Source organism: Daphnia carinata, chromosome 5, assembly GCF_022539665.2.
Source record: "Daphnia carinata strain CSIRO-1 chromosome 5, CSIRO_AGI_Dcar_HiC_V3, whole genome shotgun sequence".
Lineage (NCBI taxonomy): Eukaryota > Metazoa > Arthropoda > Branchiopoda > Diplostraca > Daphniidae > Daphnia > Daphnia carinata.
This window is the reverse complement of record NC_081335.1, coordinates 1,161,758-1,179,676: the sequence shown is the minus strand read 5'-3', so window position 1 is coordinate 1,179,676 and position 17,919 is coordinate 1,161,758. Positions and strand designations below refer to the sequence as shown.

The window sequence follows — 17,919 nt, the reverse complement described above, 5'->3', positions numbered from 1 at the left end:
GTGTACTGTAATAGATTTGTAGTTCAAAAAAACAGACGGGGGGTGTGAACAAAAATTGGAAGCGTCGCTCAGTTGTCGTTGGGCTTTATTTTTTTCCCCAACAAATATAGCATTTATTCTGTTGCCAAATGGATTGCGAAATGTGTACATAGATAGGCCCATTTTTCTTTTGAAATTCATCCGTTAAAGTGGGAGATATAAAACTGTGAAATGGATAGATTGCAGTAGATGTAAAGGAAAGAGACAAGTAAGAAAATGAGGGTGAAAAAAAAATGATTGACATGTGTAAATTGTTTATGTTATTTCTCGTTTATTCATCTGACTCGTCCCCTCTTCCATCACCATTGGATTTCCCCTGTTTTTTTTTTATTTATATCTTTTCGGCGGGGGAAAGAAAGGGATTGGTTATGTATAGCTCCTATGCAAATGAACGACCCAGACTACAGTATTTATTATTCTGTAAAGCCCACGGAAGAGATGATATTGAAAATTGTGTAGGCAAAATAGTAGAAATGCATTTTGAATTTTTAAAAAGGGAATTCCGCCAAAAGACGAACACAAAATGGCACATTAAAACAATGGCAGTTGATAATATCGTTCTAAAAAGGAGCCTGCTATCCTTCTAACTATTTATCGTTTGGAACTCAAATATAATTATTTGAATAAAATGTTGGGGAAAAAAATGTGTAGGGACAAAATAAAACAAAAATGGGATGTTTATTCCGAAATCTGCTTTATTTTGATGGTTGACGATGCGAAATGAAACGAATGTATTAGGGAGAAAACAAGAAAACAAGTTCTATGTACACAGTTATTTATATATGTATATATATATACCAAATGCGGCGCAGCCTTTTTTTTTTTTTTTTTCGTTTTTTTGCTGTTTGGAGAATTTTTCTGTGTTGTTATTGTTGAACATGGCGAGAGAATGCAATTTTCTTTGTTACATACATACACACACACACATACCGTGAGAACGTTGCATCTGCTTTATCCCTTTTTCGAAATTTTCCTATTTTTCTGCGCGCAGGATGTATGCATAATGGACACGATCCTTTCTTCTTTTTTTTTCTACGGGAGATTCACACATAGAAATGAACTCCATTTCGATAGCCACGTGAATTCGTTTTTTCTATATGTACATTGTTATTAAAATCCTGGTGTATATTGAAGGAACGAAGAAGGGACGGTGTAATTAGGTGGGCATGTTTGGTCTCTGTGATGATTGAAATTTCAATGAACAGGCTCAGGACATTAGTTTGTGTTATGTATGAGGCAGAGAGCAGACCAAAGGAATTTATTTACAAGGGTGTGGTCGGGAGAGTGAGAGGGGAAAACTTAAAAGAAGGAAAATGCGAATCAAATGGTAGGCGGAGTAGCGGCGGCGGCAGCTTTACCCAATGCTCCGGCAGCAATTTCCGACAGCCTGATATCGATCGGAATGCGATCGTCATACAAAGTGGGCGCTTGCAGGATAATGGCCGCCGTGCCCAGCAGGACGGCCGTTGTGAAGATCCACAAGAAGAGTCGATCCAGGACCATGGCCACGTACTTCCAATCCTCTCGGACCTGATGCATCCGACAGCATAATAGAGGCCGAGCCAATGAAAAATAAATCACAAAGAAAAGAAGAAGAAAAAAAAATAGAATGAATAAACCGATCAAGCTCAGAAGTTCCCAGTCAATGAAAAACGAAACTAGACGTAGAAATAACGAGCTATTTATACCGCCACCCACAAAATCTTTAAGATGAAAGCAAAACAATCGATTTTTAGGTAGAACCCAAGCCCAATAAGAAATTAGAATATTTATGTTTTGATTTATTACCCTGATGGTATATTGTTCTCGACGCGTGTGTTCAGCCAGAAACTGGACCCCTTCCAGTGCCATGTAGACGTCCGGGCAAGTCAGTCCCGGACTCATCAGACAACGGTCGGCCGAGCACGGCTGCGGTAGATCGGACAGTGGGGGCGGTCCGGATCGGGGTCTCAATCCGGCGTGCGTAGCAGCCGCGGCAGTGGTGGTAGTGATTCCGGTGACGACGCCCGAATTGACGTAGCGCGATGAGGAGCCAGTGGGCGTGAGGAGAGCGTCGTCAGCATCGACAGCGCACACAGAACTGAATCCGGCACTGCCGTGAAGCTGACACGGACCGTTGAACATGGAACTCGTAATATCCCTGTCAAACAATTTTTTTTCGTGAATTTCTTTCTTTCTTTTTTTTTTTTTTTTTTTGAATGGACGCCTTTCGTTTCTTTCTTTTTTTTGCGGCTACTAGAAAAGCTAACCTGGAAAAGGTTTCGTCTTTGGTAGACCTCGATGTGTTCAAGTCAGCTGTCGAGTCAAACAATTCGATGGATGAAAACGTGCAGCTTTGATGTTCGAGACCTTGCTGGTTCCAGTAATCTCCCGATTCGATGACGCCATTGTGACACGAACGATAAATGAGCGAATTCATCCTCGGATTCGAGCTGATTTGATCGATTATCGATTTTTTTTTTCAACGTACAAAAGAATTCCGATCGTTTTAAGAATAAAATGGGAAATATACGGGTTGAATAAAAAAATAAGGAAGGGGCGGTTTAGGAATCACCTGAATTTGGCGTAGAGTGGGCGACGCATGATCAAGAGCCTGGGCAAGATGTGAATAAAGACTCGACGGACCCACGGTGACATGGTGTGCGTTTGCGGCGAACGGAAATGCACGTTGAGCACGACGACCGTCACGCAAATACTGACGTCAATACCACACAAAAGCCACCGATATTTTAAATCAGCGCTGCCACTTAGTTTTTTGAAAGAGAGTAACAAAGGGGGGGGGGGGACTCACCTAAACGTGTCGAGGATCATGGTGAAGAGGACAAACTTGCCCAAGAGGGGCACCACTAAGCTGGTAGGCGGAATAATCTCGGCCAGCAAGAGGAAGAACACGGTCAATGACAGCAGGATCGATATCGCCAAACTCACCTACATCATCAAGGTAAAAACTCACGCACGTGTGCAAAGACGACACACGTTTCTAATAATATGATTGGTTATACCTTTTCGCCGGAATCGGACGGCAGGTAGAAGACCAGAACGGTGAGGAAAGTGATCCCGATGCACGGAATGATGAGATTGACCGTGTAAAACAACGTTTTACGGCGCATCGTGATGTTGAACGTGATGTCCAAATAAGGTTCGTCGCAACATGTGTAGAATTTCATGTTTCTAGTGGCCGGTACGGCTAGTATGTCCCATTCGACGGACATGTAGAATTCACTCAAATCGACGCCCATCTCGACGACGGTCGATCCGAATTTCTCTTCCAAATGACGTAGATCCACCTGGCCAACAAGGATGCAATTAATTAAGAGTTGGAAGCGGGGGGGGGGTTGATGAGAGACGGACCTGGAATCCGTCGTAAGTCCAGCTACCGAATTTGAGAACGCACGTCTGCTCATCGAAGGGGAAGTACTCGACATCGATCTCGCAGCTGGATTTGTAGATGGCTGGCGGCTTCCACTCGATCAGCCCACTGTGATACATGGTGGCTTTGGTCGAGAGCGTCACCTCAAAGTTGCCATCAGCGCTTGACCGATCACGAGCGGATTAAGTTTAATGACCGATCATTCTAAACGATCTGTAAAATGACTTGTTATAGAGGACGATATCAGGCCGCCATATGTTCTCCGAAGGGATATTGAGCATGTCGACTCCGCCATAATCCGCCGGATTCCATTGTAACTTGTAGTCGTACCAATACTAACATGCAAAACATTTCTTCATTCGTTTCATCCAATCAAATAATTTATTTTTTTTTAATATTGTACCTGTTCCACCCATAGATTTGTCGTCATAATTTGATTTTTCAAATTCTGCGCGCGTTGCGTGTAAAAAAAAAATTATTATTACTGGGGAGGGGTATCTATAAGGTCAACAAAGTCCTTCTTTTTGTCATCCACATTCGTGCACATATGTATGAACGACCAGCGTTGTTCTTATCCGATATGTTTACTCTAGCCGGAATAAATGAAAGGGACAGAGAGAAGATGAAAGGGAGTGTGCAGCTAGCAGTTAGCTCAGTTGTTATATAGTTATTCTGCCGGCGCTCTTTATTAAAGAATGAGTGAAAGGAAGGGCCAGATGAAAAAAAAATATATAAAAAGTTTTTCCTTTTTTTTTTTTGCTGGATGCGAGCCAAAAACTCGGCTGTCCGCAATAAACTTGATTTTCCTTTCTTTTTTTGCTCTCCATCATTTTTCTTTGTTTATTTTTAGCTTTTTCCATTTCCCTTTTTTTCTCTTATTGTCTTCTATGGCAATACTCGTTTGTGTTTCGTCTCCTTTTTAAGACGGGTAGCAAGCGAGAATTCCCTTACGGTATATGTACTCATCCAGTAGCTCTCCCTGTTACCAATACATGTAAGGATGGTAGCACTCTCAACTGCTGAGGAGTGCTCGGAAAACAAAAGACAAACATCACAATGGGGCAAGGCCACAGACGTCCCAAAGCCAGCGCTTCCTGTCCTCTCTCTTCTTCTATTTTCAATGCGGATGGGGGGGGGGATAGAAAAGCAAGCAATAAAAAGAACCGCGGATGTATGGCAAAAGAAACACTTTCCCCGGAATTATTTTTCGGTAGAAATAACAACAGGAGTGATCTACATATCATATAGTACAGTATTTTGCTAACGTTGCACCTATCGTGAACTCACGCAAAACAACAGCGATGATGATGGCAATCGATTTTTTATGGCAACTCAGGCATCCAGCTATTGTACGCGCAACTATATGTGTAGCGTTGTAAAAGAGGGGCCCCGTGAAAAATGAGAAGCAGACAAAGAGATTGGTCTTTAAACTCCCGCGGGAGTTAAAAAAAAAAGCTGGTGGATAGAGTCTTGAAAGAGCCTGAGGTCTGTCGGGAAAGCCGTCATATATACATGTGAATCTAGCACAGCTCGTTTCATCATAACCATTGAATTTGATTGGCGAGAGGCGCGCACAACTTGGGATTTGAATCCATTACCATATGGATCGCCAACGTTGAACATTTTTGAAAAAAAAAAGGAAAGACGGAAGCAAAAAGGCAGATGAACAAAAAATTTGAGTCATGAAAATGGCGGATGCAGCAAAAAAAAAAATGTTTTCTTTCCTGGCCGTCAGCAATGTAGAATAGACGTTGCAGTGCGTAAATCATAGCGTATGATATTCCGACGATGGTTGTTGATGATTGCCAAAAAGGAAATGAGGAGCCATCGACTCACTTCAATATCCGAGTCGTACAACACTGATGCTCGTTAAGCGAGTGAAAATAGAACGAAACACAACCGATCGATACAGACGGCGAGTGTAGAGGTTCGTTTCGGGCATGACGCGTTTTCGTATGCAGAACCTGTTAATCAAAAATGCTACAGCGGAACAGCTTGCAAACTATATAGATGAGCTTTTCATTGATGCCAATCATGTCTGTATGTTTGCACACACACAACCGCCGGAGCTTTTCTGGATCACACTTTAGTTCTTTTTTTTTCCCCGTGTTTCCACCCACGTCATGATTTTGCGCACGTGCTGTAAGACACGCCACGCCATTTTTGGCACAGTACGTGGAAATTATGTGAACATTATTGGATTGCGATGTGAATGCTTAGCTCGATGTCGCTTTCCACATGAATATTACACTTTCCGGAGAAGATGTAATTAAATGCGTCTAATATTCAGTAGATCTCTCATTACAGTTCTCCTTTTTTTTTTTTAAATAACGAGCTAAACTTTTCATGTGGATATGACTGTAGCAAATGATCTTTTAAACGATAATCGGTAATGAGCTCGAGGCTAGATTCCGTACAGCTGAATTTCACAGAAATCAGGCAACGTAGCCTTGAATTCTGATGATGACAGTTTCAGTTCAAGTCAGTCGATCCTACGCTTGTCCCACGTAAAGTTGTGATTACAAATGACCAAGTTCAACATTCTAATCAGGTAATCTAGTTTCAAAGATCTTGAGTCTTCTAAGAAAAGTTTAGTTTAACTGCAACACTCATATTCAAATGTATACTTGAAATAGTTTGTTTTCATTTGAAATTTGATGTCTTCTTAGTGGGTGTTTTCTTTCATCTGGAATTGTTTTTTTTTGGGGGGTGGGAAACAAAAGACTTGCTTTTTAATTTGCCACTGTGGGCTCGTTTGTATACTTTATTATTGATCGATTTTTGTTTTTGTTTAGCAATGAAGTGCAACGAATCTTCTATGAATATTTAGCAGCACCATTGTCGTAGGAACAAGAAATCATCAACCCAGCCAAGTGGTAAGTTGAAAAGTTGTCCTTTTTTTTCCACTGTCAACATCTTTTTCATTTACTATTCGCCGCAATCGATGCGAAATGATTTGAAATGAATGGGTGTTCTGCCTGTTCATCACGGCGTTTTGTAAAGGACGATTCCTTTCGTTTCCAAATGTCGAACGTACCCCAACAGTAGAGAAAAGAATAATATCAGAGTCTTAATGCAATATCCGCGATTCCCACGAGCAAAACCAATCGATAACAGCCTCGTCCGTCGCATTCTTATTTATTTCCATCTTTTCTTTTCATTTCCTGCTTTCGGGATTGTTTGTACTTATTGCTCATTTTTTTTTTTTTTTTTTTGCCAGCTAGCAAAAAGATCTATCTTGGCGTATTATTAGGCACATCACGTTGTATTTATTATTGCAGCTGAATGAACCCCTCCCCACATATCGACTGTCCTAACGTTAGATATTGGAGACCCATCATTTCGGGTGTGTCAACATCGTTTGTTACCGCACCTATTGGCGTTCTGATTGGATTTCTTCTCTCGGGGTAATTCAAACAGGGAATCGCGTTTAGATCTTAATCTTGTGCATCCATGGCACAGAGCTGGAAGCGAAATGGTTTTAGATGATAGGGGTAAAAACGAAAACGATTGGAACAAAAAGATTTCGTTTGCTGTGTTGAAATGCTTTAGAAATCGAGCGGGGTGTTCTCAAAGATTAGCATCGCTCTCTCGATACACGAAGAACTCGCTAAATCCGCACAATGGTGTAATATAAAAGCGTCTCGCTAGCGGAGAGCTTAATCAATCTAGTATTCAGGCCGTAGCTGTCCAGTCACAAACTTAAGGGAGGGGATAGAAAAGCTTATGATACTGTTGTGCAACTGTAAGTAGTACGGCGATGTAATTGAGGACACGAAGAAAACAAGACATAGAAGACTAAATGGAAGATTAGAGAAACAATCAAAGATTATCTTTTTTTTTCCATTGAATTCTTTGATCTCTTTTTCTTGGAATCGTTTTCCTTAACTACTTCTGTTATCCCTTTTTCTCCGTGTTCGCGCCTTCTCTTACAACAGTTTTTGATTTTTTACACAGACATTTAATCTTTCAGACAACATGTTCAGCCCTTTACTTTCGATAATCGTAAATCACGTAATAGCTTTTCTATTTTTTTTTTATTGAAACTATGAATGCCAGTAGGATCGTATTGATTTATATGACAGCAATAAAACCACAAGCCTCTTATCCAACTTTTGCTGTATAGATTCCTATACGTACTTGCCAAAATCCTCACATTATACGGCTAAGCAGTCGGAAATTACATTAAAATATTTTCTTTTTTTCAATTTCATTTACTGTGGACGCGTTGATATCTAAAGTCCGTGAAACACCATCAAGTTTTGCTCGAACCCAAGCGCATTATTTCTCGTCTCCGTTTAGATCCTTTACACGGCAGAGCAAATCCCTTTTGCATATCAACGTCTTGCAAGATGGTCGAATGCTGCCGGAGCAGCGCCAAACTTCCAATTTGGAAATCTAATATAATGGGAATCACAACAAAACTTTCGAATCCCTGCCCGTCTAGCGCCCTTTTTACTGGAGCTCTCGCGCTTACGAGCGTCTTGGCGTAGGAGGCGGGATGCATGATTTTCTTTTTCAATTTTAAAGGGCTCATGGCATTACGTAGGAGCAACTGTCAGAAGAAATAGAATTTTCGTTCATGCTGTGTAAGTTTTGAGAGACACAACCGGATTTGGCCATTCGCGATTGTCTCTTTCCATTTTCCACTTAAAAGGCTGTCTAGCTACTTCCTTTTTTTTTGTGTTTGCACAATAGTACAGTTGTTACAACGAGCTCACAAAAACCGTCGTCCGTATGTGTACACTTGAGATCTATAGAAGCCAAAACAGCCCGGTCGATAATGGACCGTCTCTTCCTTTTTTTTTTTTTTGTAAAAAAAACATGTTTTATGTTTGGTCGTTTCGCGCTTCTTCTAGTTTTCTTTTCTCTCTAAATAGTATCGCCGTGGTTGGCTAGCCAACTTTAACAGACGAATGGGATGGCCGACAAAATTACGGATGAAAAAGTAGAGGTTGTTACCACATCGATCAGCTGAGAGAGCTTCAGTTTGATTTTGACCGTTAGGGCGTCGCTGACGTTGGCCACTGGCCGGACCAATTTGTTGTAATTCGAGAGAAGGTCGTCGTAGAGCCGTTTGGCGTCCGGATTGGCCACTGTCACCATCACTGACACAACAAAGAGAGAGAAAAAAACACGCAATCAATGACATTGTCAAACTTAAATTGCATTTGAAAATAAAAATGTTTATTGCTTAAAAAAAAAAATGCGCACCTCCACAGGTGAGGATAAGTATGGTGGTCGTGACACCGGTAGTACAACGCCCTCTGCTGCTGTTCCTTGATGACCTGTGGCGGGCCACCATCGCGGCGCAAAAAAAAAAATAACAGCGCGCAGACGTGAGATGCTGGAGAAGCTGGGCGTAAATGTCCTCGTCAAAAATGGAGTGCGTCCGTTCTGTTGGGTGGCACAGCGTCGACTGAAAGCCAACTCAGTCGCAAAGCGTTTTTTCCCGTCCCCCCTCCTTGCTAGACGTTTCATAGAGGGTACATACACACACGTCGGGAGCGTGTAGAAATCCCGAGTCAGAAGAGCGCAGCCACCGAGACTTCCATGTACAAAAGATGCCTGACGACCGCCCCTTCGATTCAGCCGCAACAGACAAGCGCAGCAAAACCGTGGGTCTTTATAATTCGTATTGTGGTTATATGTATATAGGGAGCTATTCTTTGTTTGATAGATAGCTTGCGTGTACACACGTGCAACGAGACTAATTGCGTCATTATCACGATTATTTTTTCTTTTCTTGTGCTTCTTCGCCCGTCTTTAACGCACAATGTCGAACGATATAATATGTGAACTGATCCTGTATCATTTCGTGTTTAAATGTTGGCTTGATTATTATGCAGTGACTGCTTTGCAAGCACATCTAGCGGGAAATCAGCGTGTACGTGTAGTGGCCGAGATGCATTGACGGAACGAAAAGGAAACAAAAAGGCAAGACAAAGAGACACCGAAGAAGACGTGACTACTCATGAATACTTAATCAAAAACCGACAAGAGAAAAAAAAGAATTTAAAAGGACATCCGGGGGAGTCGACAGCAATTTGCACTTGGCGGGAGCAACTCCGGGAAAAAAAAATGCGAGAGAATAAAAGGAACAACTACTATAGAATGTAAGTTTAAAAAAACAAAATTTTCTTTTATCTTTTGCCTCTGAATTTATTTTTTTCCCGTCAATGACAAAATGTTGGTAATACTTTCATATCTAAAACTATTACGCTTTCGTTGGGTAAACATCTCCCCCTTTTTTTTTTTTTTTTGCATCGTTCAGTGCTCGTTTCCAGGAGATGTTTTATGCTAGCACAACTGTAGTCTTTCAAGCATCTATTCTTTTTGTCATTTTGTTGAAAAACATCGTGAAAAACGAAAAAGCGTGAGCATAACAACAACAAAAAAAAAATGAAAAGAGAACATAAGATAGCGCCGTTAGCACGAGCTCTCCTTACTCGAAACAGAATGTTGGATCGTTAAGAGCGCAAAGACGCTGTTGGACGGGTGTCTATCAGCTGCCTAGGATCAAAGATTACATTTGTTGTTGTCGATCCCTACCCGTTAAAGGTGTGTCTATGCACTTTAATAGAATAGAAAGGTTAACAGCCGAGTAGGAAGATCAACGAGGTCTTGACGAAAAAGGAAAATCGAGCAGCCATCATCGTCTCACAAGAGAACGTGCTCAAACGACGCAGCTGGCAAGAAAGAAATCGAAAATAAAATGGATAGAAACGAAAAAAGAAACATTTATAGTAGCGTGCGATATTGCGATTCGCATTCATACAGTTCGATCCTCATGTTTTTTATTTGTTTCTTTTCATCGGCTCGCTTTGCGAAAGCAATAGAACATTAAAGAGAAAAAAAAGATGAGAAAAGTATTTCAGAAAAAGAATCGGGGGTGGCCGTTGGGGTTATCGATCACCCAAGATCGTACGATGGGATACGGGAATACTCGTTTAATACCGGCCAGCATCGAAGGCAGACATCCTAGAAGCTGGGACAGAGATTACTTAACATCTTCTAGACCCTTGTCTTCTTTTTTTTGAAGTTCCTTTGTTTTCGTCCCTTTTGACAATTTTATTTTTCTTTACGTTTGTATCCATGACCTATATAGGGTCATGGCCCATCTTACTTTTATTTTTTTTTTATTGCTATCTCAATTCCCGATATTGCAGGCTATTCCAGTTCAAAAGACGGTAAAAAAAAAACGTTTGTGTGCCATGTGTCACTGAATAACCCGATGGCCTTTATATTAAAGAAACATTGACGATGACATAAAATGCTGGTGGACGTGGCCAGCTGTGGACGCCATCCTGCGGATACGTATAAAGGTCTATACACAAGAGTGTGCACTACAGGTATGTATTATGCATCGTTTTAGTGCAAACAAGGTGTGTTTTTACAGCGCAAAAATACCTATTTCGTTTTCTTTTTATTGTAGCTTTTATGGTTAAAGTGCTTGTCGAGGACAGTTTGTTCGGCAGGTCCCAGTCGACATGGTTGATGGTTTTGCATCTGAGTCACTCAACGCGTCGATAAACGACCCAAAAATTTTTGAATTTTGTAGGGTCTCCCCATTTAATCACAAGGTATTTTCTTTTACAAGAAGTAAAACATGGTCTAAAATTGGGAACAATTTCAAGAAAAGTTTTTGCGGTTGGACGTCCTGTTTGTATCCCTAGGAAAAACAGAGAAGGAAAACCATAAAAATGACAGTTGACTTTGCATTGTGGGATAGAAGAAACTAAAATTTGTGGAAGAAAATTCTCGGGAAAGTCCCCGTCGCCCTGATAAAGTTAGATCTTCTGTCACCGCGTAAACCGACTTGTTTAACATCTACGGGACACTCGTCAGTAATCTGCAGTAGTTTTTCATCGCTCACTGCTGTCTGACATTTTGCAAGCGAGAAGAATTGGCCCAAAAGGAATTAGTAAACACATTCTTTTGAGGCTTAGAAAAAAAAAAACAGATGGGAAGAAAACAAACAGAATTGAATTTGTAATAAATAAATCTATCCCTTTTCAATTAAACTTTTAGTAAAAAATCCAAAAACGAAGAAGCGAACGCGCAATTGCGTCTTGTAATATCCACAAAGAAAACAAACTAACATAAAGAAACATAGGATAAGGTAATGGAAAGAAAAGATTAAATTAAAACTAAAATAATCATTTTCTCCTTTTTCTTTTCCAGACGGGGAATCATTATTCACTTTCAGGCTCGACCTCTCATATCGTCACTCACAGCAATCTTTACTGTTTGGAGCTAGTAGTTAGAGCCAAATCAATGTTGGCTAGTTCAAGAGGGCCGAAAATGTGACGGGCTGGAGTGTTGCTGTCCTCCGACGTGAAGAACTCGACGACGAGTTCCTTGTAACGCTCGAATGAAATAGTTCGATCAACGTCCTTTGCCTGCATGTCAAGTATTGTCGTTGAATATAGAATTCTTTCGCTTTATTTTTCTTTTTTAGATAATGCACAAAGTTATACCGTGAGCAACGTTTCGTAGGCTGCGTCAATATCGTTGATGCCAGTGACGTAACGACACCAACCGACAGCTCCATTCCGGTACTCTTCCAAGTCCCATTTACCGTCAGCTAATAGTCCATCAAGGACAAAATGTTTTAAAAGCTGGCCGATACTTAATTAAGCAAAGAGTATTGTTTGATCTTGTAACCTTTCTTGTCGTTCATGAGGAAGACGAGATTGGCCAAATTCTTGATAAATTCCGGCAGTTGTTCAAAGTCTTTGGCGTCTTTGGAAATGCGGCGAACATAGTTGGACATGTCGACGTAGTGAACCTGTTATTCAATACGAATTGCAATGTTGTAACAATGCATCATTTGACGTTATTTTGGAAGTAGACCAAAAAAAAGGCCGTTGGCCGTTGGCCGTTTTGGCAATCATTTCATACTCGTCCGTGGGCGTCGGCGCCGACGTCGCGAACCAAAGAATCCCACCACAACTTGGACTGTTGCAAATATTTCTGGTAAACGTCATCTTGGTGACTTCCACCGCACTGCTGGAAAGTGGCTCTCTGTGGGAAAAAGCGACCGATAGTATACAAACATCAAACTTGTTTCTCTTCAGCAAAACTACACACTAAATGTCCACCAGTATACTATACCATGGCCATAAGTTTGAACGAGTCCCACTCGATGTAACCGACTTTAGCCTGGTCGAGTTTCTCGCTGAAGCAAAGCACTAGTCGCTTGGTGTAATCGTCCATATTACTTAGGTGAGAAAAGTTACTGGACAAATACAGAAACGTCCGGCTGAAGTGTAAAGGCCGTTCTAAACCCAACACGGTAATGGTGAACGCAGGTGTGAGCACGGTATTTATACAACTACAACGTTGGTAAACAAAAAATAACATCTAGCGGCTGACGCAAACGCGTGTTTCCTTTTTTTTCTTAATTGGATTACGAACCTGATGAGGATTCCTTTTCCCCACGACACCCCTTCCTGTCGCGGGATTAAAATGCATGCCACCCAACATACCCTGCCTGAGGAATTGGTTTATTAAGTCGTTCTAGGAAAAAGTCTGAACAACATTTTATTTTCAGGCTATTGCTGCTTATGATGTCACCAATTATGATTAGATTACATCACAGATGGCCTACAATTTCATTTAGGTTTAACAAGTAAAAAGCTAGAAACCGTTGCATTCTGCGATTTTCATTTGGACGTTCTGTTCTTGCTAATCTAAATTTTTTCAAACAAGTCATTGCTATGCTTTTGGTTTTATTGTTTCGTTTTGTGGAGGATAACTTCTCAAGGTGGGGTAGAAATGCATTTGTTTGATTCTTTCAGTCGATTGAACGCAGTGGGATGGACGGGTAATTCAGCCGCAAAATGGATGCAACTGACAGTTTTATTTCCTCGGTGAATAGTTGCTGTAGGCCTTTGTTGCCAGCAGACGACACAAAGAAAGGGGAATGAAGTGGCATTAAGTGCTATCCCCCAACTGGAAATGCATGCCGTTCACTTGACTTTCGTCATTTAATATTATTCAAACAAAAGACTTTTGCTTAATTTCCTCATCCATTCGTAAGTAGGCCAACAGCAATCATTCGAAGGAATTATTAAAATTGGGGATTTACGCTGACGATCAAAACTTTGACAAAGGCATGTAACCTAAAACTGAGGAAGAACAAAATAATCGATTGTGTTCTTAGAGTTATGGCATTTTCACTGCCTCTTTTCGATCATTAGCACTATGGTAAATTATGCTTATGAGGTTTCCTTACGTGAAAACATAGAATGCTACCCGTCACTTACATGGCACCTCGTAGAAGTCATACACTGCATGTTTTTTTTCCCGTTTTACACCACCCAGTAGTTTGTTTGCATTATGACAAACTCTAAAATTTCGGTAACATAACATGTCGTAGACTATTTCTCCTCCTTACAATATTGGTCCTAATAGAAGCGGTAGTTTTTCCATCGTTGCACGCTTGCACCGCGGTCATATTGCCATCTGAGAGAAAAATTTATTTTATTTTCCCTCAGACTGCATCGTGAATTCTAGTTGTCCTAGAAATATGTTTTCCTTTCCACAATCCACTCGCAAGTTTTTGGGCGTAAAAACAGAGGTAAAAGAATTTGTCGAATCAATACATAAACACGCGGCAACAGCGTCTTGTTTTTAAAAACAAATGAAAGAACAGACGCATTTTGTGTCAATACAAGTTTGAGAAGCGTTCGTTCCTTCTGAACTGTTTCAGTTATCAAGTGCCATGAATTTCATTAAGTTTGCAAGGAAACATTCAGCTTTTACCAATAACTTCAGCTCTCTGATGCTTTTTGATCGCTGTAGTGTACACAGTAGCTCCTTGTTGTAAAACCTAGCGAATGTCACATAATTGAAACTAAAATATTCAACGCAAGAAAAAGATCTTTGAAAATGAATACCCCAGACCTACGATCGCCGTTCGTTGAACGTGTAATCAGTTTGCTTCCAAGAGGCCATGAAGAGGCTATGAAACAGGCTTTTTATAATGTTGCTGCCATTTGCTTGTTCATTATGATGGCAGGCGCAGCTATGGCTGTTTACTTCATCTTGGAACCTTTTGTAAAACCACTTTTATGGGCAATCTTAGTTGGTTCCGTCTTACATCCAGTAAAACAGAAATCAGTGGTTGTCACCAGCAACTGGCTTTCTGAACTGAGGGAAGCTAACACTCTTCTCGTCTTTGGTTTCCTGTCGGTTCCTTTGCAAGTCATTAATAAAAGTGCGGAATGGATGGGCACCACGCTAGTAAATAATTTGAAACCTATACTCATACTTACCATCAGTTTCCCATTAGTCCATGTAGTCAAACAATATTATTCATTTTCTGATTTTGTTTATTTATATGAACATTTTTCTGGTGTTCAACACATTTCAATTTCAGCTGACATTTTTCTCCAGCCAATTGTTGCAGCAAGTTTTCTTGGATTAGTGGGAATGTTTATAACTGTAGCAAGGCATCAGAGACATGATGTGCCTGTTATACTTGGTTGGATACTATTCTTTGTCCTTATTGTTATCTCACTTGGCTCATGGAGCGTTCTTGTAATAGTCCCTTTATTAATTTTAATAATTATCTCTTTTGCAATTCAATGGGGTTGGCTCCTTGATGAAAGTCCTAGCACCAGCAACAAAAACTCTAACAAGCCTCACGAAAATGACGATATTGCCCTCAACGTCAGCACTCCAAAATTTCAAAGCAGTTTGACTCGCTTGATGAAAAGTCATATAGTTGCTTCTGCCCTCTCTTCCCTCACTACTCCAACAGCTCCGGAAGATAAAATATTGAAACCATCTTCTAGTAACCGTTACATAACTCGAGCTCTATGGGCATGTCTTGCCGTCCAACTCTGGAGGCACATGTGGATGTTGCATTTCGTTCCTTTACCCCTCGTATACTTCATCGTGAAAGCTTGGGGCTCATACTTCAACATCTGGAGCTTTTTGGATTTTCACAGATCGAGAATAACTGATTGCATCTCACGGTATTTCACGGAGCACAGAGATCAACTTTTCCCCATGCCACTACAACGCATCTACAAGGTGAATTACGCTGTAGTTCCTATTCCTGCTGCCTAATACTGATTGTTATTATTATTATTTTATAGGCCATAGTATACTTGGATCGAATTCTCATTGGCCGTATCATTCATCAACTAGACGCAATTGTGTCGGTGCTCATAATTTTTCTTGTGGTTGTGCTAACCATTCTTGCATCAGTTTTTGCTGCTGTACAGGTACCATTACAATTAGCGGAAGTAGAATGTAATTCCACAGAATATTTTGTGAATGTTTTATTTAACATCTAGATATACGGCGAAAGCGTCCATTTATTACGGTTCGGAACTAGCTTGGCAAACCAAACACTAAACAATCCAGAGGCTCGTCAATGGCTTCCACACGGCGTCGATCAAATGGTCGACCTTGGGTCTGTGGTCGACAACGCTTATTCGTATGGAAAAACAGGAATTACCACATTGGTAACGTAAGATAAAGTTTAATCTATTTTTTTAGATTCCCCAAGAAGTGTGTTTATTTCAGGTAGTGAACAGTATCACTGAAAAAGATCCAGCGCGGGCGGCTCAGATCGAACGAATAATATCCGAAGCACTAGATCGTGTACAGCGAGCATGGCTAACTCAAGGAGAAAGTCAACCAATTACGAAATTATTTTCAGCTTCAGACGACAACAAATTTCATTCCAGTATTTTAGTAAAGGCAAAAAACTAATTTTTATTTAATAAAAAAATTTTCTATTCTTTTCTACAACCATAGATGCCACAAAGCCACCGTTACTCCGACGCTTGTCTCAAGGTACAGTTGTAGCTAACAATATTTATGCTTTTGTAATGGATATTCTTTTGTTAGATTTTTTTAATGTAACCGTGTTAATGAATTACGGTCGAGAGAACATAGGATCCATCTTTTCGATACTTGATTCGATATGGACTGTACTAAAGGGTAATTTGAGTCTCGTTTTCAAGTCTACCACCGCCATCTTATCAATCCTAATGGGTGGTGGAACTGCAATTTTAAATTTTTTCGTCAATGGGGTAAGGTTTGGCGACAAGAAATTGTTGCTTAATTTCAATTTACAGTCTTATTTTGTAGGTTGTATTTCTGACTGCGCTCTACTATTTGTTGGTTGCCAGCGATTCACAGTATAAACCTATAGAGATGGTTAGTTTCTTGAGTCCAGGAGGAGGAAATACGTACGTAAAAGAAAATGTTAATTCTAAATGACGCATACAGTTTATTTGTATTTTAATGTTCTTTTCGTTTCCCGAACGATAGACTAGGTACTGCAATGGAAGAGGCTATCAATACTGTGTGTATGGCTTCGCTTAAACTAGCCGCTTTTTACGGTTTGTGGACATGGCTTATTCATACAATCTTTGGCGTCAACTTTGTGGTTATCCCAGTTGGTAATTAACCATTCGCTTGTAAATACCTACTTAACCAATAAAAAAACCAATAATGTAAAGCTATCTGTGATCTTAGCTTTGGCCGCATTATTGGGAGCTGTACCTTTTCTCGGCACTTACTGGGCTGCTCTGCCGGCTGCGTTGGACCTTTGGCTCGCTCAAAGTCGCGGAGTGGAGGCACTGCTCCTCATTGTTTTCCAATTTGCTCCAACTTTGTTGGTGGACGCTTCTTTCTACGCCGAAATCAAAGGTGGCGGCCATCCTTATCTAACGGGTTTAGCAGTAGCAGGCGGCATCTTTTGGTTAGGATTCGAGGGAGCAATAATAGGACCTCTCCTACTCTGTGTTCTGCTTGTTGCTGTTAGCATGTACACTGCGCTCGTTCAAACTGAAACTCAAGCACCATCCGTCACGGAAAGTAACGCTCGGTGGTTCCACCGACGTCTACTAAGAACCGACACCGTTGGTTAATTCCTAAGAAATAGTATTTAAAAGAAACAACTATATTCACCCAAGTGTGGTAGTCATTGCTTCCGTCAACTTTATTTCTCGTTCTACAGTTAATATTGCACAATGTAATGGCCCGGTCTAAATCGTAAAAAACCTTTACGTGATAAACAATTCGGTGTCTTATTTTTTTTTTGTTATTTTGTCTCTTCCACAATAATATTGCGCCTCCAGATCGAACTTGTAGAAACTTCTTTTACTTGTTTCAATTATATTGTTATTTGTCAATTTCAGTTGACTTAAATCAACAATAAAAAATACAAACGAAAACGAATGCCAAGCCTCCTACCGGTAAACTGGTATTGCTAGCTGCAGAGTCGTACTCTGCGCCCTATACGACTAGGTTTTAAAGCTTGGTCGAATGAGCCATTCGAAAAACGAAAAATGGTTTTGTTACGAGGATGACCATTATTTATGGCAACCCGTTTTACCTCCCCCCACCCCCCAAAAAAAAAATATATATATATATTTTTTTCTGTTTTACTGCTGCCATCTACGGTCAGATTTCTAGTTAATTCTCTATATATATATATGGCAATCCGTTTTACCCAAAAAAAAAAAAAATATCGGCCTTTT

General features: G+C 40.5%; 3 protein-coding genes and 1 long non-coding RNA gene across 5 annotated transcripts; 2 read left to right on the top strand and 2 right to left on the bottom strand.

Moving 5' to 3' along the window:
• Positions 1-716: 716 nt before the first annotated feature.
• On the bottom strand, positions 717-8,841 carry LOC130696210 (acetylcholine receptor subunit alpha-like). The gene is made up of 11 exons (XM_057519294.2): positions 8,624-8,841; positions 8,372-8,517; positions 3,813-3,857; positions 3,635-3,744; positions 3,391-3,571; positions 3,042-3,326; positions 2,831-2,967; positions 2,594-2,734; positions 2,289-2,471; positions 1,828-2,179; positions 717-1,569 (listed from the first exon to the last, which is right to left on the bottom strand). The coding sequence occupies exons 1-11, from the start codon at positions 8,712-8,714 to the stop codon at positions 1,360-1,362; spliced, it is 1,881 nt and encodes a 626-aa protein (XP_057375277.1). The 5' UTR covers positions 8,715-8,841; the 3' UTR covers positions 717-1,359.
• LOC130696214 (uncharacterized) lies at positions 5,879-11,856 on the top strand. The gene is made up of 6 exons (XR_009002583.2): positions 5,879-5,960; positions 6,205-6,285; positions 9,259-9,525; positions 10,579-10,761; positions 10,845-10,992; positions 11,086-11,856. It is a non-coding gene; the product is annotated as an uncharacterized LOC130696214 (long non-coding RNA).
• Positions 11,457-12,719, bottom strand: LOC130696213 (sarcoplasmic calcium-binding protein, alpha chain-like). The gene is made up of 5 exons (XM_057519296.2): positions 12,527-12,719; positions 12,314-12,436; positions 12,077-12,200; positions 11,890-11,996; positions 11,457-11,811 (listed from the first exon to the last, which is right to left on the bottom strand). The coding sequence occupies exons 1-5, from the start codon at positions 12,626-12,628 to the stop codon at positions 11,653-11,655; spliced, it is 615 nt and encodes a 204-aa protein (XP_057375279.1). The 5' UTR covers positions 12,629-12,719; the 3' UTR covers positions 11,457-11,652.
• A 1,384-nt stretch (positions 12,720-14,103) lies between these two features.
• Positions 14,104-17,617, top strand: LOC130696447 (transmembrane protein 245-like). 2 transcript variants are annotated; one of them, XR_009420975.1, is made up of 9 exons: positions 14,104-15,454; positions 15,520-15,648; positions 15,721-15,891; positions 15,953-16,115; positions 16,187-16,225; positions 16,280-16,464; positions 16,523-16,623; positions 16,711-16,836; positions 16,913-17,052. XR_009420975.1 is itself a non-coding variant. In XM_057519519.2 (9 exons), exons 1-9 carry the CDS (start codon positions 14,306-14,308, stop codon positions 17,305-17,307), a joined length of 2,463 nt encoding a protein of 820 aa, XP_057375502.1. In that variant the 5' UTR covers positions 14,104-14,305; the 3' UTR covers positions 17,308-17,617. The 2 variants fall into 2 exon arrangements, 1 of the variants encoding a protein (XP_057375502.1); XM_057519519.2 differs by having other exon boundaries at positions 16,706-16,836; positions 16,913-17,617.
• Positions 17,618-17,919: the final 302 nt, after the last annotated feature.